The 22,110-nt window shown below is 42.8% G+C and overlaps 2 protein-coding genes across 4 annotated transcripts; both read left to right on the top strand.

Moving 5' to 3' along the window:
* Window positions 1–2,154: 2,154 nt before the first annotated feature.
* LOC117591195 (poly(U)-specific endoribonuclease homolog) lies at window positions 2,155–3,908 on the top strand. Its single transcript, XM_034284336.1, has 4 exons — window positions 2,155–2,218; window positions 2,309–3,399; window positions 3,457–3,604; window positions 3,669–3,908. Exons 1-3 carry the CDS (start codon window positions 2,156–2,158, stop codon window positions 3,599–3,601), a joined length of 1,299 nt encoding a protein of 432 aa, XP_034140227.1. The 5' UTR covers window position 2,155; the 3' UTR covers window positions 3,602–3,604; window positions 3,669–3,908.
* Window positions 3,040–18,912, top strand: LOC117591194 (poly(U)-specific endoribonuclease homolog). Of its 3 annotated transcripts, none has more exons than XM_034284335.1 (4): window positions 3,040–3,099; window positions 17,724–18,034; window positions 18,092–18,521; window positions 18,599–18,912. In XM_034284335.1, the coding sequence occupies exons 2-4, from the start codon at window positions 17,787–17,789 to the stop codon at window positions 18,830–18,832; spliced, it is 912 nt and encodes a 303-aa protein (XP_034140226.1). In that variant the 5' UTR covers window positions 3,040–3,099; window positions 17,724–17,786; the 3' UTR covers window positions 18,833–18,912. The 3 variants fall into 3 exon arrangements, with proteins under 3 accessions (XP_034140226.1, XP_034140225.1, XP_034140224.1); XM_034284334.1 differs by lacking the exon at window positions 3,040–3,099 and adding an exon at window positions 16,689–16,875 and having other exon boundaries at window positions 16,966–18,034; XM_034284333.1 differs by lacking the exon at window positions 3,040–3,099 and adding an exon at window positions 16,689–16,875 and having other exon boundaries at window positions 16,963–18,034.
* The last annotated feature ends 3,198 nt before the right edge of the window (window positions 18,913–22,110 follow it).

The raw sequence follows: 22,110 nt of genomic DNA, 5'->3' as shown, positions 1-22,110 counted from the left end.
TGCTCACTTTAGAAATACACATGTACATATGTATGTACAGGGGGTACATGTATTTTTGTGTGTACGTACATATGTGCACACAGGCAGATCTGTTTACCCTCATCCCTGATTTGGGGCTCAACTGGAGGCGCATACAAATCTGACCTTTGACGGTGGCCTTTCTAAGGCAGATAAGCAGGCTGCTGCTTCTTGTCTCTACTCCCGGTGCTCAAGGATTACGAGTCTACACTCGTATATTAGATCCCTGCATTTGGATGGTACATTTACGGATGTATACGTATGGATGGTACTTCGAAGGTTTGAAGAAAAATTAAGGCTGTACATACATATGCACATGTGTATGTACTAGCACATGTACACACACACATACATATATATTGTATGGTGTATAAAGAGTAGAGAGGGTATTTGAAGTGTTGCGGCACTGGTTCCGACTCGAGTTTTCAGTTTCATTCGCATTTATTAGAGGGGGTCGAGGAGAGACCGGGCTGGGCGAGTGCAATTAATTATTTTTGTGTTTGTATAAGTAGTGAATTCGGGTAGACTTGCGATAAGGCGGTAAATAGAGAGAGAGAGAAAGAGAGAGAATCAAAGTTCCCAGCCATTATGTAAGCGACATTTAATTGGAACGCCTTTGTGAGCCAGATTTGTGCAAATCAAATTCAATTTCCTCCACAATCCCTCCGCCATACCTTTCGGTAATGGTTAGTTTTTGACTATTTATGGCTTTTTTATGGAGGCTGCTCGATAAATAAATTTTTCCATACATTGTCCCCTACTCCAACCACAGATCGCCCGCAGCCCACAGCCCACAGCCCGAGGCCACAGCTCAACTGCAGTCCGGTAGCACCGCAATCCGATTGAGCTACGATTCGTAAAATCACAACGTGAAATGAAAAAGTGGCAATGTTGTACATATATACATATGTATGTACAACATATGTATCATAGATGAATTATTCGACTGGAAATACTCATAGTTCCCGAAATATTTTAACTCTCAGGGGTAAACGAAGACAGTAAGGATTATTATTCATGTTTGTTGAATGCATTAAAATATAAATGGTTACTACTTTCTATACCCACATAATGTGAATACATATGTATGTATGTATATATTTACACAAGTAAGTTAATAAATAAGTTTTTCAATAAATGGACGATAATTTTTTTTTCTATGTCAACCTCTTTTTTTATGTGAGGTAGTGCTTTTTTCACACAACCCAAGTATCTTGTCTCTGGTTTTAATGAACTTGGTCATTATTTAAAGCTTATGAATGTATCTATTTATAAAGTGTACCCAAAGGGAAGTTTCCGCAGATTTGAACAAAACTTTAAAATACACGGATACAAAATGAAGTAAAGGGTAACGTACAAACGGGTTGTAAATGGATAAAAGTGACTTTTCCTTTGACTTCACGGTAATGCCGCTTCCGACATGACCCACCATTCGAGGCAAGTAGAGTGCTTTGCGCTAAATTGTGCCGGCGCCGACTCTCGGCCATGAAGCGAACGCACAGTCGGCTGTCTTCGTTCCTTTTGCTCCCTTTAGAGTTCAGTGCGTGTTTGTTTGTCGACGCGGAAAGTTGGGTGCGGACGCATATTTCGCATATATTCCCCCTTCCGTAAGCACAATTTGATATTTAATTTTTCGCAGCAAGAAAGTTTCAATTTATTATGGAATTAAGAGCTTAAGAAACGAAATATACGTATATTAATAAACTAAAATAACGACTGCTCTCACGTAGTAAATAATTAAAAATCAATATATAAAAGAAAACTTCTACTCCTTTTCCTTAAACCCATACCATCAAAGCGTTAATCAGCAACTCCATTGTCGTTTCACTCACACTTACAGCGCAGAGCCCTTTCGCTCGAACTTATTAACAGCATTGCTACGTTTCCCTTATTTTACCGACGGCCCTCCTTATATAATTGCTTCATGGCCGTAGCCGCAGCCGACGCGGAGCCAATAACGTGGCCGAGTTCGAGGGCGATGTTCGAGGTCTGTGTGTCGCTGAGTCTCAGTTGCGCACTGAATTCCTCACTGATCAGTCGCGTTGTGTCTGTGTCCGGTTCTAGCTGGGGTTGCTTAATACAAATTCCAACCGAAGAAGTTCCAAGGCGAACTGTTAATACTTAAATAAGGTGCGAAATGCGTTACCTAAAGTTGAGTACACTCATCGTGTGCCTGTCTCTTGCCGGGCACTGGCACATCGCACTTAAGACAAACACTTAGTGACATATGTATATTTACAAATGTATAACCTTTATGTACATATATATGTAATGATATATGTATATATCAGCAGGCTACAAGAGCGAGATCGAGGTCACGCCAGACCCGCTGGATGTGATTGAGGCTACGACAAAGAAGTCCAGCTGGTTCGGCGGCTTCAAAAAGTTCTTTGGCAGTAGCGGCGATCCAACCAGCACGGAGGCCACTACTACCTCGAAATCGACCTCGACATTGACATCGCAATCGACAACCACAGCTAGGCCGAGTTCCGCAGCAGGAACTCCCTCCCAGGCCGCCCAGAAGCCTCCACCACTGGTAATCTCCCATGCTCCTTTAATGCCGTTGGGTCCACGGCCCGATACGCCCAGCTCCTCCCCTTTTGGAGCTGCTGGCAGTCCCCAGTGGCCAACTGACGGAGTGGGCGTCAGTCATTTCACTACCAGCACGAAGTCGCCACACCAGCCGCCCCCTCACCGGCCACAGGAAGCTGGCGGAGCACCCAATTTGCCACCAGGATTCGCCCCCTACCACCCCCAAAAGCCCGAACCGAACAGCTTCGAGTTAAGCTACGGCGGTGGCGGTGCGGGACGTCCGGCAGTGGATCCGCTGGACAACAGCAGGGGCACAACTACCCAGCGACCCAAGACGCCCAATGTTCAGCCTGGATCAATTGATGTCCGATTCGGAACATCAACAACAACCGCAAAGCCGCAGCCGCATCCACCGAAGGAGGAATTCCCGGCTCTGCCTGCTCCCCGTCGCCCATCCCTAAAAGGTGCACCTTCCTCTCCCACTGCTCTTCCCACTCCCACTCCGTCTCCAACTCCTTCTGCCTCCTCTGCCTGGGCATCGCCTCTGCCCACGCCCGTGCACCCAGCAGCCCCCGTTCACCCGACTCAGCCCACAACCACTATGAGGACTGCCAATGGAGTGTCCTTTCTGCCGCACACGGGGGGGACGGGAGGACACAGCGGAGCTTCCACAACTGCAGTTCGGCCTGGCTTCCAGTCGTCTGGCAGTTCGGTGGCCAGCGACGATGAGATCCGCCAGCTGACGGAGCAGCTATACACCAAGGAGAGCAACAGCCATGTCAGCCTCGTGCAGGTAAACCTGAAGGGGCGAACGCGCTCCATCGACAGCGCCGACGAGGCCCCCAATCCGTAAGTTCGCCCGAGTTCCTCAGGCAGGTAATAATACAAGATATATTCTATTTTCAGACTCCTCCAGATAGACCCAAAGGCCTTCGAGGCACCGACCATTGCCAAGATGAAGCTTCAGTTCAATAACTATGAGCATGACACGCTGGTCAACGAGCACGTGACGGCCAACGAGCGGAAGGAGGAGAACGAGTTCCTGGAGTAACGAGTAAATAGGCTCTGGCTTAGGCTCTTATCCATAGCAATCCAAAAATATGTATGTATACTTTCAGAAAGGGAAGGTGCTGAAGATCCGCTTCACGCACCAGGGACAGAACAAGCCCGTGAACACGCGTATTGATTCGCAGCTATTTACATATGTACATATGTACATATGTATGTACACCCGTAATTGTATGCATGTGTACATTTGTAGATGAATGTCCCATTCCTGCAGTACCAGAAATCAGCGATGACAAATGTCAACTAGAGTAAGTTAGGATTTTTATGCCCGGTACTCGAAGAGTAAATAGGGTATATTGTATTTGTTAAAAAAGTGGATGTATGTAACAAACATACATCTCTGCCTCTGCCGCGTCTCTGCCCTGACTCTGCAGTGTGTGGGTCTAGGGGAGGGTGGCGAGCTAAAGGAGCGTGTTGGCGTGAGTAGTGTTGTTGATGTAGATGAAAGATGAAAAACAAATTTTAAATTTTATATATAATCGCTAAGGTGCATGTACGATTTAGATTTAAACATCAAACCGTATGGTTAGACCTAAATTTGGGTCTGTTGGGAATTCTCAGTAACCCATATAAATATTCTCAAACTAACACAAGAAATATGAGATATGCACCGCTGACCTAAATAAATATTCAACAGACAGATGGATGCACGTGCATGCACATGCATGCACATTATCTTGTTATATTGATAACACAGTCATAAATTACATTCAAAATGATCTGCAATTGTAAAATGTCACACCATCTGAATGATAATCGCTTTACGACAGTCATATAAATATCTTTCCATACCTACTTATACCTAGAACTAATCAAACAAGCCTATGATCCTAAGTAAACAATTGTACTATTAGAAACTGTATATATACCGCACATTTTACCAAATAAAATCAGTACGAAAGAAAACTCTGACGTATTCACATCTCCGAAGTCCAATTTGTTTAAGTACCAATTGCGGCGACATTTTGTTACTAGTACGTGAACTGGTAGCATACACATTTATATTTCAGCATACGATTGTCATATTGACAATCACCAGAACCAAGTGAATCTACATCAACAGATTCATTTGATTCGATCATTTGGTGACCCCCGACTTTTGGACATTTAACCGTTCATCTGAGTATTGTTCCCGATTTGGAACTGGGATTTATTTGGAAAATCCTGCATAATTGGTCAACTTGGCGACCAATTTACATGCATACGTCATCAATCACAGTTGTGATCGTCATTACCTTGTGTGAAGGAAACTAGCTGGATTTATTTAAATCTACCCAAACCGATACAGTCAACTTGGCGACTACGGTTGGATACAAAAAAAAAACATTCATCATTCTACATTGTCATTAAAAAATTTGTTAGTCTACTTTGACCACCTTTTTGGTTGTGAGTAGAGGCACAGCCTGTCATAACGACAAACAAATTACCTCCATCGGGTCAAAGTAGTACGGCAAATAATAAAAAAATGGCATCATCAAGCATTAATGTTGTGCTGGAAGGGCAATTGGCCACGGGCGAAGAGGACATCATCAGGAACTACAAAAAGGATCCCTCTGAAAGGAAGCAGCAGCCTGAATTTTTTCAAACCCGACTTCAGAGGTTAATGAATCTCTGGAAAACATTTTTAATGGAAGACACAAACATTCAGGAAATAACTCATGGCGCGAAATATGAGCACAATTATTTTTCTAATAAATATTTTGAAAACATTAAAGAATTGGTCAGCAAATACAACGACGAGTTGACCAAACAATTGTCTTCTTTGGAAATGAAGGTAGATTCTGGATCTATTACCTCCATGGAGAATGAGTCCAAAATTGAGCCCATGATCCAAGAACAAAGGGTGTTGCTTGAAAGTCTACAGCGCATCATGAACAGAATGGCAAATGAGACGCGAAAGGATTTCAAACCAATAATATTAAAATATTGGGATGAAATTAGAACGATTCATGTCAAAATCTATTCCAAATGCATCGATCCTGTGAAAATGGGATATAACATTAACAGTTATATTGCAGCTGAAGATGCAGTATTAACAATTCAAACAATGACTGTATCAGACCCTGTTCAGCCATTTATTCCTGCTCCACATATGCATAATGCATTACCCCTGCCAAAGGTTGCAATCCCCAAGTTTGATGGAGACTACCTAAAGTGGCAACAATTTCATGACATTTTTAAGAAAATGATTCATGAAGCATCTGTACCCGTCATTCAAAAGATGTGGTATTTAAAGACCAATGTTACGGGAGAGGCAGAAAACTTAATACGCCACCTGTCGCTAACAGAAGGAAATTATATTACAGCATGGAATACGTTACAAGAGCGTTTCAGCAATAAGAGAGTGCTCAGTAACACATTGATTCAAAAATTATTGGATCAACCAAACATATCAAATGATGCCAAATCAATTAAGGCATTACACGATAACATCAAAGAAACCTTAGCAGCTCTGAATAACATCGACATAGAAACAGATAAATGGGATACGCTTCTACTATGTTTTCTGACGAAGAAATTAGATCGTCAAACTCATACGTTGTATGAGCAATCGATACAGAATACTAAGGAATTACAACCTTTGAGCGAATTCATGAAATTCCTCGAGCAAAGGTTTCTTACATTGGAAGCCATTGGATGGGAAAAACCAAAGAAACCCATCACATGTGCCTCAGCAGGAGCTGAAAGCCAGTATGTCTGCCATTTTTGTGAAAAGCCAAATCACGCTATCTATAAATGCACACAGTTCTTAAAGAAAACTTCTGCAGATAGATTAAATTGGGTTCAAAAGAACCAACTGTGCGTCAAATGTTTCAAACGCAATCACACAGCGAAAAATTGCCAAGGAAGAGATTGTTTTAAATGCAACAAAGGACACAACACTCTTCTCCATTTGGAAACTAAGTCCGAAGCCAAAACTGCAGCATCAGCAAATAGTGTACAAAATAATTATGTACTATTGGCTACCGCTCGAGTTCATATCCAAGGCAACAATGGACAAATTGCTGAGTTCAGAGCATTGCTTGACTCAGGCTCACAAGTCAATGTAATCTCGGAAAGAGCATTGAAAATATTAGATCTGAAAGTGGAAAAATCAGATCTACAAATAAATGGAATTGGCGAACGAACACAAACATCAAAAGCAAGAGTCAATGTTATGCTCAAATCAAGACATAATAAATTCAGTTCAAGACTAGAGGCAATTGTACTACCACGCATAGTCTCAGATCAACCAGCACAGTCAATCGATACATCTTGTTGGAAGCTTCCAAAAGGCATAACATTAGCTGATCCCAATTTCGACAAAGTTGGAAAAATAGACATTCTGTTAGGAGCAGAACACTACTTCGATATCATGCAACACAAGCAGGTATCAATTGGAAAAGGATTGCCTAAATTACAAAAAACCAAATTAGGATGGATTGTGGCTGGAAAGCTAAAAGACGCTTCAAAAAATCCGAGCACATGTGCAGTATTGACGGAAGAAGAAAAGGTCGATCAACAGATCGCAAGATTTTGGGAACTGGACTCATTTCCAAACAACACAACATATTTTTCTCCACTGGAAAAACGATGTGAGCAGCATTTTTTACAAAATGTTCAGATGGCATCAGATAATAAACTCATCGTCCGATTGCCTTTTTTGGAAGACCCTTCATCCCTGGGGCAGAGTCGTGATCTAGCGACACGACGATTTTTTTGCTTAGAAAAGCGGCTCGCTCGAGATCCGGAAACCAAGGCAAGCTACGTTACATTTATGAAAGAATATGAGGCTCTTGGTCATATGAAGGAAATGCAGACAAAAGAAATAGCAAGATCACGTTATTTCATCCCACACCATTGTGTCGTAAAACCTGACAGCTCTACAACTAAATTGAGAGTGGTTTTTGATGCGTCTGCAGTTACCTCGTCCGGAAAATCGCTCAACGACCTGATGCATAAAGGTCCAACTGTGCAAAATTCAATATTTTCAATATTGCTTAGGTTCAGGATGCACAAATATGTATTTACTGCCGACATCGAAAAAATGTATCGTCAGATCTGGATCAATCCCGAGGACCAGTACTATCAGACAATAGTATGGCGCAATGATCCATCAGAAGATCTACGATACTATAGACTAAAAACAGTGACTTATGGAACAAAAGCGGCTCCATATTTAGCCACAAAATGTCTACAATATCTCGCCCAAAGGGAAAGAAAGGAATACCCGTTTGGAGCTGCTGCGTTGGAAAATTACTTTTATGTGGATGACTGCTTAACAGGAGCAGATTCCATACCAGAGGCCCTCCAGAGACAGCAAGAACTTAAGAAACTACTGCATAAATCAGGGTTTAACTTAAGAAAATGGTGCACGAACAACGCTCAGGTACTTCAAGGAATTCCAACGGAAGACATCACTTCAAGCGTACAATTGGACGATACTGCTTATGAAGAGTACAGCATTAAAACCCTGGGAATCACTTGGATGCCTAAATCTGACCAGTTTTGTGGAAGAACAGAAATTGCCACCAAGGATGTAATATCTAGAAGAGATGTCGTATCAGAGATCTTTAGGATTTTCGATCCACTTGGACTCTTCTCACCGGTGGTAATGAAGGCAAAGATCTTTATGCAACACCTCACAAAGGAAGGATTTGACTACAAAGAAGCACTTCCAGTTCATCTCCAGGAGGAATGGAAAAGGTACAGGGAGGAGTTAAAAATATTAAACACCATAAAAGTACCACGTCATATATTCCAAGGAAAATTTCCGATAGCATCAGAAATACACACTTTTGTTGACGCATCGGAGAAAGCTTTTGGAGCTGCCGTATATATCCGAGCACTGCATAAGGATAAAAGAGTAACAATTCAATTGCTATGTGCCAAATCACATTTAGCTCCTATAAATGCATTAACATTACCTCGTCTGGAACTAAAGGCGGCTGTATTGGGTGCACAACTGACAGCTAAGGTAAAAGAAGATTTATCCATGGAGAACGCCACAACCTTTTTGTGGTCTGATTCAAGGATTGTTTTGTCATGGATAAACTGTACAACATCCATACGAGACAAATTCGTAGCGACAAGAATAGCTACAATACACGAATTAACGATACAAAGGCATTGGAGGCATGTCTCATCTGAAAATAATGCAGCGGATGCATTGTCTAGAGGAATGACGTCGATTAAATTCGCGAAAAATAGTATGTGGTTTTATGGCCCACTATTTCTTCATGGCCCACCATCAACATGGCCACCAGCATTTGTGGCTACAAAAGAGGAAAATATCAATGCAAATCTCCAACAAATTAGTCAGTCATCAATTATGACCATCACTCAGGAGGATGATATTATCTACAAAATAAAGCACAACAATTCATACAACAAACTAATAAGAATAATTGCTTACATGATGCGTTTCCGAGGAAGGAAAACATACACAAGCNTGCGAGTAGGTGGTCGACTGGAAGCGGCAAATATTTCATTTGATGCCAAACACCCAATGCTCCTACCTTATAACGATCCAATTGTCAAATTGATCCTTGCTAAAATACACAAGGACAACATGCATTGTGGCCCTCAGGCATTGCTGACAGCATCACGACAACAATTTTGGATACTAAAAGGAAAAACCATGGCCAGAAGCATTGTGCAGAACTGTGTGAAATGCACAAAAGCCAAGCCCAAACTACTAGAGCAGATCATGGGAAATCTGCCACCTCTTCGAGTCACCCAAGCAAGGCCATTCTTCAATTCTGGAGTTGATCCACTATAAAATACGAGGAAAGAAGCCTAATATAGCTTACATAGCCATATTCTGTTGTTTCGCTACTAAAGCAGTACATTTAGAGCTAGTCAGCGACCTCACCACAGAAGCATTTTTAGCGGCACTCCGACGGTTCACCTCTCGTCGAGGAAAATGTGAAGTGCTCCATTGCGACAATGCTACGAATTTCGTAGGAGCCAGGAACAAACTTCAAGAATTAGAAGAGGCCATATTCTCAAAAAAGGCAAAGGATCAAATTGTACAGGAGTGCAACAACAAAGGGGTACAGTTCAAATTTATACCTCCTCGTGCACCACACTTCGGCGGTTTATGGGAAGCTGCAGTAACATCTGCAAAGCATCTGCTGTTAAAAAATGTGACGACGGCAAATTTAACATATGAGGAACTAGAAACGGTTATAGTCGAAATAGAAGCCATTTTAAATTCTCGACCACTGACACCGTTATCTGACAACCCAAACGACGTAACAGCGTTAACACCAGGGCATTTTCTGATTGGAGAGCCGTTAACCGCACAAGCTGACAGTGAGCCATCCCAACAACCGAGACACTAGGTAATCGATGGCAAGCAGTGTCAAAATTAAAACACTCATTCTGGACGCAATGGTCCAACGAATACCTCCAACAACTACAGCAGCGTCAAAAGTGGAGAAAATCGTCGGCGAACATTAAAGAAGGAACATTAGTAATTCTAAAGGAAGACAATACACCGGTATTACAATGGCCACTTGGAAGAATCACTCAATTGTTTCATGGCAAGGACAATTTCGTACGAGTGGTTGAAGTAAAAACAGCCAAGGGAATCTTCAAACGTGAAATTCAACATGTTGCTCCACTGTTCAATAAAGAGGAACCCACACATAAACATCCGATAGATGATCAATCTGAAAATGGAGAGTCACCTGAAGACAGACAGCCTAGAAAAAGGACACAGCCGAATAGACCGTCCTTAACCATGACAATGTTTGTCATATTGCTACTTTTACCATTAGCAATGGCGCAGTCAATCAACATAACCCAGTTTGGTTCAAACCCGGGTGTATACTTCGAAAGGGTAGGAACCAGCCAACTTGCCACAACTGACTGGACCATAATTGTCTATTACAATCTAAAGCCCTATTGGAAAGACATGAACACATTCACCATGGGTACATCAAAAATTGGACAGCTATGCAAGCAACTTCAACAAGTAGAAGCATGCACCAGTATGTATCAACATTTCAAACATATAGAAGAGGACCTTCAAGCTGAAAATGCGCTAATAGCCAGGACACGGAAACAAAGAGCTCCGCTGGACATCATTGGAAACATCGCAGGCAGTCTGTTTGGCGTATTAGATTCAACATATGCCCGTACAATGTCGGAAACGATAGCAAAGGTTAAGGATAACGAGAATCACTTATTAAACCTGCTTAAAAATCAGACATCATTGATTGACTCTACAATTAATGTAATAAAAAGGGATGAAATCTCAAACTCCAAAAGACTAAGTCGAGTTGAGGACTTTTAGTGGCTTAGTTTCCCTTCTCGACTAGTGAAGTAGCGAAAAGTTACCATACATTGTAACAGTTGAGTTAACTGAGATAATAGACGTTCGGATGTTGCTATGCAAGCGGAAATCATCAACGTCTTGACAGATATCCGACACAACACGATAAGCCCTGTGTTAATTTCGCCACGACAACTAAAGGAACAACTCGAGCAGAAACGAGATCACTTAAAGCCGGGACAAGTCCTCCCAGTAACTCCCGAAAATATGCTAATGGTTTATCAGATGATGAAGACTGAAGGCACTATTATAGATGATCATGCAATTATCAGAGTTACGTTTCCATTAGTTTCAGCATACGAACTGGAAATCTACAAGCTGACACCTATCCCATCACCAACTGAAAATGGGATAAGTATGTTCGAAGTCAAGACACCATACATCGCAATCAACAGTCACCGAGACGAATTCGTTGAACTGTCAGAGAGTGATCTAAAAAATTGCCATCCAAGAGCAAACAATGATTTTGTATGCTATAATAAGCAAACAATGTTTTCAGTTGAAACAAGTTGCGAATTACAAATATTCCACAACAAAACGGATCCATCATGCAACCTAATTAAAACAAAAAAATCATTTATATGGTTAAGTATGCATGGTAAAAATCAATGGATATTTTCAACAAAATCATCATTGAAACTATCAGCAGTATGTGCAGATGGAATATCGGATATCAAACTACAAAATTCAGGATTATTGATCGCAAACCCTGGATGCATCATTCGAAATTCTTTGATGACCGTGACAAGTCAAAGCACAATGGAGACGACATGGCATTTGTCATACGCTCGATTCGGAGAAAATGACATCAACAAAACATCAACTGAACGTCCGACAGATACAGCTTCAACTAACGAAAAGAATTTAAATTACAAGGAGCTGTATAAAATGGAAACAAGGCTGTTACCACCGAATAGTTTCAAGTTACCCCACAACCTTGAAAATATCGGTCATCACCATATTGCCATATACATTGCAATGATCTTCATAATGATCATTGTAATAGTTCATTTGGTCAAGAAATGGAACAAAGCCAGGAATACTTCGCAGCCAATACAACAACCTACCACATCAGCGAATGGAGGCAACACACCAAGTCAGCCGTTTACAATCAACATTAATGATGGTTGAACATACCATGGTCAACGGCCGGGAGGATGTACGATTTAGATTTAAACATCAAACCGCATGGTTAGACCTAAATTTGGGTCTGTTGGGAATTCTCAGTAACCCATATAAATATTCTCAAACTAACACAAGAAATATGAGATATGCACCGCTGACCTAAATAAGTATTCAACAGACAGCTGGATGCATCTGCATAACACATGCTCGTGCATAACACAGTCATAAATTACATTCGAGAGGATCTGCAGTTGTAAAATGTCACACCATCTGCATCGTTTTACGACAGTCATACAAATATCCTTCTTAGAACTAATAAATTAAGCATATGATCCTAAGTAAACAATTGTACTATTAGAAACTGTATATATACCGCACATTTTACCAAATAAAATCAAATCAAATCAATTCACATCTCCGAAGTCCAATTTGTTTAAGTACCAATTGCGGCGACATTTTGTTACTAGTACGTGAACTGGTAGCATACACATTTATATTTCAGCATACGATTGTCATATTGACAATCACCAGAACCAAGTGAATCTACATCAACAGATTCATTTGATTCGTTCAGTGCAGATGCACTCAGTACTAGCCGAGTATAAAAGTTGTGACGCGAAAGAAGCGTCTCACACGTCCCTTCTCGTTTGTAAGAGTAAATAGGGTATATTGTAATTGAGGGGAATAACGGTTGTATGTAACCCACAGAAGGAAACGTTTCCGACCCCATAAAGTATATATATTCTTGATCAGCATCAATAGACGAGTCGATAGAGCCATGTCTGTCTGTCCGTCTGTCCGTCTTGTTTGTCGGCTAGTTCTCAGAGACTTTAAGAGCTAGAGCCACCAAATTTTGCATCCAGACTTCTATATGCTCACTCTGAAACCAGTGTGTTTCAAAAATGAGCCACGCCCCCTATCCGCCCCCGCAAAAGTGCGAAAACCTCCCAAATCTACAGTTTTGAAGATAAAAGAAAACTAAAAACGCCAACAGATCACCAAATTGGGATCCGATCGGATCATTATTATAGCCATAATGAAGAAATTAATTTGCAGTGGCTAAACCCACCCATCGCCAACCACTAGATATCGTTCACATTACAGAACACGTAGTAAAAAGCCTACTAAATAAAATGCATAAAAAAAAAAATTGGATCAGTTCGTATTTTCCAATTTTTGAGATATTTAAAACAGCAATAAAATTGTTACTTTTTCCCTGCACATTCTGTTCAATAATGACCGCTAGGTTTCACAGCAGATTTTTTGAAAGTGGCGCCATCTATGAAAATTCCTTGTACGCTCTTTTTCTAATACAGAGCGTTAAAACCCGAGTCTTGGTTTTAACTTTTAAAAATTAGCTTTTGGCCACCAAAACTGGTCATTGGGACAATAGTGAATCTGCACCTCAGCGGTGTTTTATCAAATTTTAAATTTTTTCTTCATCTGTCATCTACATCTACAACACTACTCACACCAACACGATCGCCGCCCTTCCCTAGACCCACACACTGCAGACTCGCGGCAGAGGCAGAGACAGCGCCCGCACACAAAAAAAAAACAAAAATAAGCTGCGGGACGGGATGGGTTAAAAGTCGGAAGAGTTATTGGCAGGGGGAGGGCAGAAGCAGGGGCCGAGTGAAGCAGAAGCAGAGTGTGAATGAGAGAATGTAAAAAGAACAACAAAAGCTGCGAGACAGAGCATAGCAACTATATAAGGAGGTCTCGTCGGAAAAAAATTATTGACTAGTGCGAGTGAAAGGGCTCTCGCTGTAAGTGTAAGGGCAACGACAATGGAGTGTGCTGATTAATCATTTGAAAGCATAACAAACTCAAAGAAACTAAAGTAATTTATTTATTTTTTTTTTTTTTTACGGAGTGCAAAGTGTCTGGGCACACTGCAAGCACGTGGGGAACATAACCTCTACGCCAGGTAAGTATTGGAGCAAGCTGTAACAAGTTACATATTACGACGTGGCGATTTCCCCCTTGTAAAGGCGGGTGGCCAAATAATTCCCCTCTACCCAAGGGTAGAGCGGTAACTTAAAACCTCAAAAAAAAAAAAAAAAAATCATTTGAAAGCAATGTGAAAATACATAATAATTGTTTCATATTTTAATTTTTAATAGTTTGCTACATAATAGTAGCCTGTCTTCTGAAAAAATTAACATTTAAAAAAAAATTGAAAAAAAAATTTTGTCCGCAACCAACCTTCCTCGTCGACAAGAAAACGTGCACTGAGAATTGGGTAAAGCAGCGAGTAACTCTGCCACCGACGGGGCCTCCTTATATAGTTGCTTTATGGGGACAGGGTGGGTTCAGCCACTGAAAATTAATTTCCTCATTCTGGCTATAATAATGATCCATGTTTAAAGTGGAACAAAATGCTCAGTAGAGCTTCATCGAAACTATACTTTTCATCATTTTACGAGATATAGTCGGAGGCAACGGATGCCTTGTATCTGTATGTACATACTTACGTACATGTGTACCTTAATGTAATCTTATGTTAAAATTATTTGATAGGTAGCTTTAACATTAGGAATGCCTTGCTCAGAGAGTGTGAAATTACTCACTTTGCTCACTTTAGAAATACACATGTACATATGTATGTACAGGGGGTACATGTATTTTTGTGTGTACGTACATATGTGCACACAGGCAGATCTGTTTACCCTCATCCCTGATTTGGGGCTCAACTGGAGGCGCATACAAATCTGACCTTTGACGGTGGCCTTTCTAAGGCAGATAAGCAGGCTGCTGCTTCTTGTCTCTACTCCCGGTGCTCAAGGATTACGAGTCTACACTCGTATATTAGATCCCTGCATTTGGATGGTCCATTAACGGATGTATACGTATGGATGTTNTAACATTTAAAAAAAAATTGAAAAAAAAATTTTGTCCGCAACCAACCTTCCTCGTCGACAAGAAAACGTGCACTGAGAATTGGGTAAAGCATCGAGTAACTCTGCCACCGACGTGGCCTCCTTATATAGTTGCTTTATGGGGACAGGGTGGGTTCAGCCACTGAAAATTAATTTCCTCATTCTGGCTATAATAATGATCCATGTTTAAAGTGGAACAAAATGCTCAGTAGAGCTTCATCGAAACTATACTTTTCATCATTTTACGAGATATAGTCGGAGGCAACGGATGCCTTGTATCTGTATGTACATACTTACGTACATGTGTACCTTAATGTAATCTTATGTTAAAATTATTTGATAGGTAGCTTTAACATTAGGAATGCCTTGCTCAGAGAGTGTGAAATTACGCACTTTGCTCACTTTAGAAATACACATGTACATATGTATGTACAGGGGGTACATGTATTTTTGTGTGTACGTACATATGTGCACACAGGCAGATCTGTTTACCCTCATCCCTGATTTGGGGCTCAACTGGAGGCGCATACAAATCTGACCTTTGACGGTGGCCTTTCTAAGGCAGATAAGCAGGCTGCTGCTTCTTGTCTCTACTCCCGGTGCTCAAGGATTACGAGTCTACACTCGTATATTAGATCCCTGCATTTGGATGGTACATTTACGGATGTATACGTATGGATGGTACTTCGAAGGTTTGAAGAAAAATTAAGGCTGTACATACATATGCACATGTGTATGTACTAGCACATGTACACACACACATACATATATATTGTATGGTGTATAAAGAGTAGAGAGGGTATTTGAAGTGTTGCGGCACTGGTTCCGACTCGAGTTTTCAGTTTCATTCGCATTTATTAGAGGGGGTCGAGGAGAGACCGGGCTGGGCAAGTGCAATTAATTATTTTTGTGTTTGTATAAGTAGTGAATTCGGGTAGACTTGCGATAAGGCGGTAAATAGAGAGAGAGAGAAAGAGAGAGAATCAAAGTTCCCAGCCATTATGTAAGCGACATTTAATTGGAACGCCTTTGTGAGCCAGATTTGTGCAAATCAAATTCAATTTCCCCCACAATCCCTCCGCCATACCTTTCGGTAATGGTTAGTTTTTGACTATTTATGGCTTTTTTATGGAGGCTGCTCGATAATTAAATTTTTCCATACATTGTCCCCTACTCCAACCACAGATCGCCCGCAGCCCACAGCCCACAGCCCACAGCCCGAAGCCACAGCTAACTGCAGTCCGGTAGCACCGCAATCCGATTGAGCTACGATTCGTAAAATCACAACGTGAAATGAAAAAGTGGCAATGTTGTACATACATACATATGTATGTACAACATATGTATCATAGATGAATTATTCGACTGGAAATACTCATAGTTCCCGAAATATTTTAACTCTCAGGGGTAAACGAAGACAGTAAGGATTATTATTCATGTTTGTTGAATGCATTAAAATATAAATGGTTACTACTTTCTATACCCACATAATGTGAATACATATGTATGTATGTATATATTTACTGTATATATAACTCCATTGTCGTTTCACTTACACTTACAGCGCAGAGCCCTTTCGCTCGAACTTATTAACAGCATTGCTACGTTTCCCTTATTTTACCGACGGCCCCTCCTTATATTATTGCTTCATGGCCGTAGCCGCAGCCGACGCGGAGCCAATAACGTGGCCGAGTTCGAGGGCGATGTTCGAGGTCTGTGTGTCGCTGAGTCTCAGTTGCGCACTGAATTCCTCACTGATCAGTCGCGTTGTGTCTGTGTCCGGATCTAGCTGGGGTTGCTTAATACAAATTCCAACCGAAGAAGTTCCAAGGCGAACTGTTAATACTTAAATCAGGTGCGAAATGCGTTACCTAAAGTTGAGTACACTCATCGTGTGCCTGTCTCTTGCCGGGCACTGGCACATCGCAGGTAAGACAAACACTTAGTGACATATGTATATTTACAAATGTATAACCTTTATGTACATATATATGTAATGATATATGTATATATCAGCAGGCTACAAGAGCGAGATCGAGGTCACGCCAGACCCGCTGGATGTGATTGAGGCTACGACAAAGAAGTCCAGCTGGTTCGGCGGCTTCAAAAAGTTCTTTGGCAGTAGCGGCGATCCAACCAGCACGGAGGCCACTACTACCTCGAAATCGACCTCGACATTGACATCGCAATCGACAACCGCAGCAGGAACTCCCTCCCAGGCCGCCCAGAAGCCTCCACCACTGGTGATCTCCCATGCTCCTTTAATGCCGTTGGGTCCACGGCCCGATACGCCCAGCTCCTCCCCTTTTGGAGCTGCTGGCCGTCCCCAGTGGCCCACTGACGGAGTGGGCGTCAGTCATTTCACTACCAGCACGAAGTCGCCACACCAGCCGCCCCCTCACCGGCCACAGGAAGCTGGCGGAGCACCCAATTTGCCACCAGGATTCGCCCCCTACCACCCCCAAAAGCCCGAACCGAACAGCTTCGAGTTAAGCTACGGCGGTGGCGGTGCGGGACGTCCGGCAGTGGATCCGCTGGACAACAGCAAGGGCACAACTACCCAGCGACCCAAGACGCCCAATGTTCAGCCTGGATCAATTGATGTCCGATTCGGAACATCAACAACAACCGCAAAGCCGCAGCCGCATCCACCGAAGGAGGAATTCCCGGCTCTGCCTGCTCCCCGTCGCCCATCCCTAAAAGGTGCACCTTCCTCTCCCACTGCTCTTCCCACTCCCACTCCGTCTCCAACTCCTTCTGCCTCCTCTGCCTGGGCATCGCCTCTGCCCACGCCCGTGCACCCAGCAGCCCCCGTTCACTCGACTCAGCCCACAACCACTATGAGGACTGCCAATGGAGTGTCCTTTCTGCCGCACACGGGGGGGACGGGAGGACACAGCGGAGCTTCCACAACTGCAGTTCGGCCTGGCTTCCAGTCGTCTGGCAGTTCGGTGGCCAGCGACGATGAGATCCGCCAGCTGACGGAGCAGCTATACACCAAGGAGAGCAACAGCCATGTCAGCCTCGTGCAGGTGAACCTGCAGGGGCGAACGCGCTCCATCGACAGCGCCGACGAGGCCCCCAATCCGTAAGTTCGCCCGAGTTCCTCAGGCAGGTAATAATACAAGATATATTATATTTTCAGACTCCTCCAGGTAGACCCAAAGGCCTTCGAGGCACCGACCATTGCCAAGATGAAGCTGCTCTTCAATAACTACGAGCATGACACGCTGGTCAACGAGCACGTGACGGCCAACGAGCGGAAGGAGGAGAACGAGTTCCTGGACGCAGTGATGGCCACGCCGGTGATGCGGCATGCTATGCAGTTCCTGCATCAGAAGGGCATGGTCACGCCCGATCCCAAGACGCACCGTGACCTGGTCAAGGAACTGTGGTTCACCCAGTACTCGCGCGGGCAGGGCAAGATCGGAAGCTCCGGCTTCGAGCACGTGTTCGTTTACGAGGTAAAGAACGGAACTATCATTGGATTCCACAACTGGGTGTACATCAGCGAGGAGGAGCAGGCGGGCCGCCTCGACTACAAGGGCTATATGAAGGAGCAGGACATTGGCACGGTAAGAAACACTCCTACATAGGCTCTGGCTTAGGCTCTTATCCATAGCAATCCAAAAATATGTATGTATACTTTCAGAAAGGGAAGGTGCTGAAGATCCGCTTCACGCACCAGGGACAGAACAAGCCCGTGAACACGCTCTTCGTGGGCACCTCGCCGGAGCTGGAGCTGGCCCTCTACACGGTCTGCTTCCAGCTGCGCCCGGACCGCACCTGCCCCGTCTCCCTGGGCAGCAGCAATTTCGGCATCGTCACCTACTCTTGGCGCTACCGAGGGAAGAACCTGATTGGCAGTGCTTACCCAGAGATTTGAAAACTAGCAGTCCTTAATACTCGTAGACTAATTATTGTTTTGTTTTCTGAAGATCCAATAAATAATGAATGAAAGGTGAAGAAAGAAGCAAATACATAAATATGCATGTACACATGTATGTATGTACATATGTACATGCATGTAGATAATGTAATAATCCGATTTGTATCAATATTTTAAAAAGGTATTCAATGTTCATTGATGTCCCACAACATGTTTGCATTCCGATTTGTATTGATTCGCAGCTATTAACATATGTACATATATGTATGTACACCCGTAATTGTATGCATGTGTACATTTGTAGATGCATGTCCCATCCCTGCAGTACCAGAAATCAGCGATGACAAATGTCAACTAGAGTAAGTTAGGATTTTTATGCCAGGTACTCGAAGAGTAAATAGGGTATATTGTATTTGTTAAAAAAGTGGATGTATGTAACAAACATACATCTCTGCCTCTGCCGCGTCTCTGCCCTGACTCTGCAGTGTGTGGGTCTAGGGGAGGGTGGCGAGCTAAAGGAGCGTGTTGGCGGGAGTAGTGTTGTTGATGTAGATGAAAGATGAAAAACAAATTTTAAATTTTATATATAACCGGGTATAAAAGTTGTGACGCGAAAGAAGCGTCTCACACGTCCCTTCTCGTTTGTAAGAGGAAATAGGGTATATTGTATTTGTGGGGAATAACGGTTGTATGTAACCCACAGAAGGAAACGTTTCCGACCCCATAAAGTATATATATTCTTGATCAGCATCAATAGACGAGTCGATAGAGCCATGTCTGTCTGTCCGTCTGTCCGTCTTGTTTGTCGGCTAGTTCTCAGAGACTATAAGAGCTAGAGCCACCAAATTTTGCATCCAGACTTCTATATGCTCACGCTGAAACCAGCGTGTTTCAAAAATGAGCCACGCCCCCTATCCGCCCCCTCAAAAGTGCGAAACCCTCCCAAATCTACAGTTTTGAAGATAAAAGAAAACTAAAAACGCCAACAGATCACCAAATTGGGATCCGATCGGATCATTATTATAGCCATAATGAAGAAATTAATTTGCAGTGGCTAAACCCACCCATCGCCAACCACTAGATATCGTTCACATTACAGAACACGTAGTAAAAAGCCTACTAAATAAAATGCATAAAAAAAAATTGGATCAGTTAATCGTATTTTCCAATTTTTGAGATATTTAAAACAGCAATAAAATTGTTACTTTTTCCCTGCACATTCTGTTAAATAATGACCGCTAGGTTTCACAGCAGATTTTTTGAAAGTGGCGCCATCTATGAAAATTCCTTGTACGCTCTTTTTCTAATACAGAGCGTTAAAACCCGAGTCTTGGTTTTAACTTTTAAAAATTAGCTTTTGGCCACCAAAACTGGTCATTGGGACAATAGTGAATCTGCACCTCAGCGGTGTTTTATCAAATTTTAAATTTTTTCTTCATCTGTCATCTACATCTACAACACTACTCACACCAACACGATCGCCGCCCTTCCCTAGACCCACATACTGCTGACTCGCGGCAGAGGCAGAGCCAGCGCCCGCACACAAAAAAAAAACAAATATTAGCTGCCGGCCGGGGTGGGTTAAAAGTCGCATAGGCATGGGCAGGGGCAGAAGCCGAGTGAAGCAGAAGCAGAGTGTGAATGAGAGAATGTGAAAGAACAACAAAAGCTGTGGGACAGGGTGGGTTCAGCCACTGAAAATAAATTTCTTCATTCTTGCTATGTTAATGATCCGATCGGATCCCGATTTGGTGATCTGTTGGCGTTTTTAGTTTTCTTTTATCTTTAAAATTTTAGATTTGGGAGGTTTTCCCCCTTTTGCGGGAGCGGAAGGGGGTGGGCTCATTTTTGAAATAAACTTGTAACAGTGTGAGCATACAGAACTCTGGATGCAAAATTTGGTGGCTCTAGGTTTTATGGTCTCTGAGATCCAGGCGCTCAACCAGACGGACTTACAGGCGGACGGACAGACAGACATGGCTCAATTGACTCGGCTATTAATGCTGATCAAGAATATATATACTTTATGGGGTCGGAAACGTTTCCTTCTGTGTGTTACATACATTCACTTTGTGCACGAATACAATATACCCTATTTACTCTTCGAGTAGCGGGTATAAAAATATATACATATGTACATACATTAATTAACTCATTTCATTTCAGAGGTGATTCAGGTAAAGATCACGCAAAAAAACTATTCGGCCTTACCGAAATACTAACAGCACATTAACTAAAAGGTTCTGTGAAAAAAAATCAGATCAAAACTGAATGTAAACCTCAAAAACCACGACCGCCTCAACCTAACCTTGGCGAGACAACAATTACTGTCGTCTATATCAGAACTTTTTTTTTAAGAGTTTTCCAAATCTGGTATTTTGTAAGCCTTTTTTCAAAGTTAGCTGTTTGTTTCAACACTTAACTTAAGTATCTTAGATATGGTTGTAAAAAACTTTGTTTTGTGAGGGAACGTGTCCCTCACAGGCTGTAGAGGGTTAAAGCCAGGGGCTCGGATATCCGAACACGGCGAATTTAGAAGAGGCGCTCAGAGAGCGGGGAGCCCAAGATGGCGGAGCAGAATAGAGGGGAAGGATGGGATCGGGCCGGCAGCGGACGAACGCATGACCAAATATGGCCATGGAATCGGGGTCCAGTTACGAAGAAGGGAGAAAGCATCAGAATCGCCGATGGAAAAACACTGACCGCGTGTTAGAACCGTTAGCCGGCGCCTATATAAGGAGGGTGGCCGCCAAGCGAGGGAAGCTTCACGCGTGAGCAGCCCAAGAGCTAGGCCGAGTGTTCGGGTGAATAAGTGAATCGAAGTGCATAATAGCGGAAATCGTAACGGGACCCGCGACATCGAATGCTCAGAGTGAGTCTTGCATAATCAGAGTGAACAACAGATTTTCGGACGAGGTTAAGGTAGAGAAAGGCGAACCGTTGGAGTGCGGAATTGGTGTGGCGGATTAAGATCAATTGCCCCAGTTCAGCGGCACCAACGTGCAACGCCCGGAGCCAACCGTCAGAAATCGACAGGTCACAAGATAGCGGTAACATAGCCATAAGCTAGGCTAAGCGATAGAGATTAATATTGAATAAAACCCCAATTGTCAGAAATAAACCAATCCTGTGTTTTTACTTGGTCGTCGAGGCAACAATATAAATTCGTTGCAACCACCCAATTTCCCGCTGAGTCAGCCCAGCACAGGTCACGAGACCCGGAAAAAGGGTTCGTTACAACTGGCGCCCAACGTGGGGCCTCACGACCAAAACAA

Source organism: Drosophila guanche, unplaced genomic scaffold, assembly GCF_900245975.1.
Source record: "Drosophila guanche unplaced genomic scaffold, DGUA_6, whole genome shotgun sequence".
NCBI lineage: Eukaryota > Metazoa > Arthropoda > Insecta > Diptera > Drosophilidae > Drosophila > Drosophila guanche.
The sequence above is the reverse complement of the archived record's forward strand: the minus strand, read 5'-3'. Positions and strand labels throughout refer to the sequence as shown.

Excerpts from the sequence above, each read along its gene's own strand:
- LOC117591194 (XM_034284333.1), top strand. The coding sequence starts at position 16,809 with ATGCGTTACCTAAAGTTGAGTACACTCATCGTGTGCCTGTCTCTTGCC. Across the intron at positions 16,876-16,962 it reads CGGGCACTGGCACATCGCAG|CAGGCTACAAGAGCGAGATC; the intron begins GTAAGACAAACA and ends TGTATATATCAG. Across the intron at positions 18,522-18,598 it reads AGGAGCAGGACATTGGCACG|AAAGGGAAGGTGCTGAAGAT; the intron begins GTAAGAAACACT and ends GTATACTTTCAG.
- LOC117591195 (XM_034284336.1), top strand. The coding sequence starts at position 2,156 with ATGCGTTACCTAAAGTTGAGTACACTCATCGTGTGCCTGTCTCTTGCC. Across the intron at positions 2,219-2,308 it reads TTGCCGGGCACTGGCACATC|GCAGGCTACAAGAGCGAGAT; the intron begins GCACTTAAGACA and ends ATGTATATATCA. Across the intron at positions 3,400-3,456 it reads GCCGACGAGGCCCCCAATCC|ACTCCTCCAGATAGACCCAA; the intron begins GTAAGTTCGCCC and ends TTCTATTTTCAG.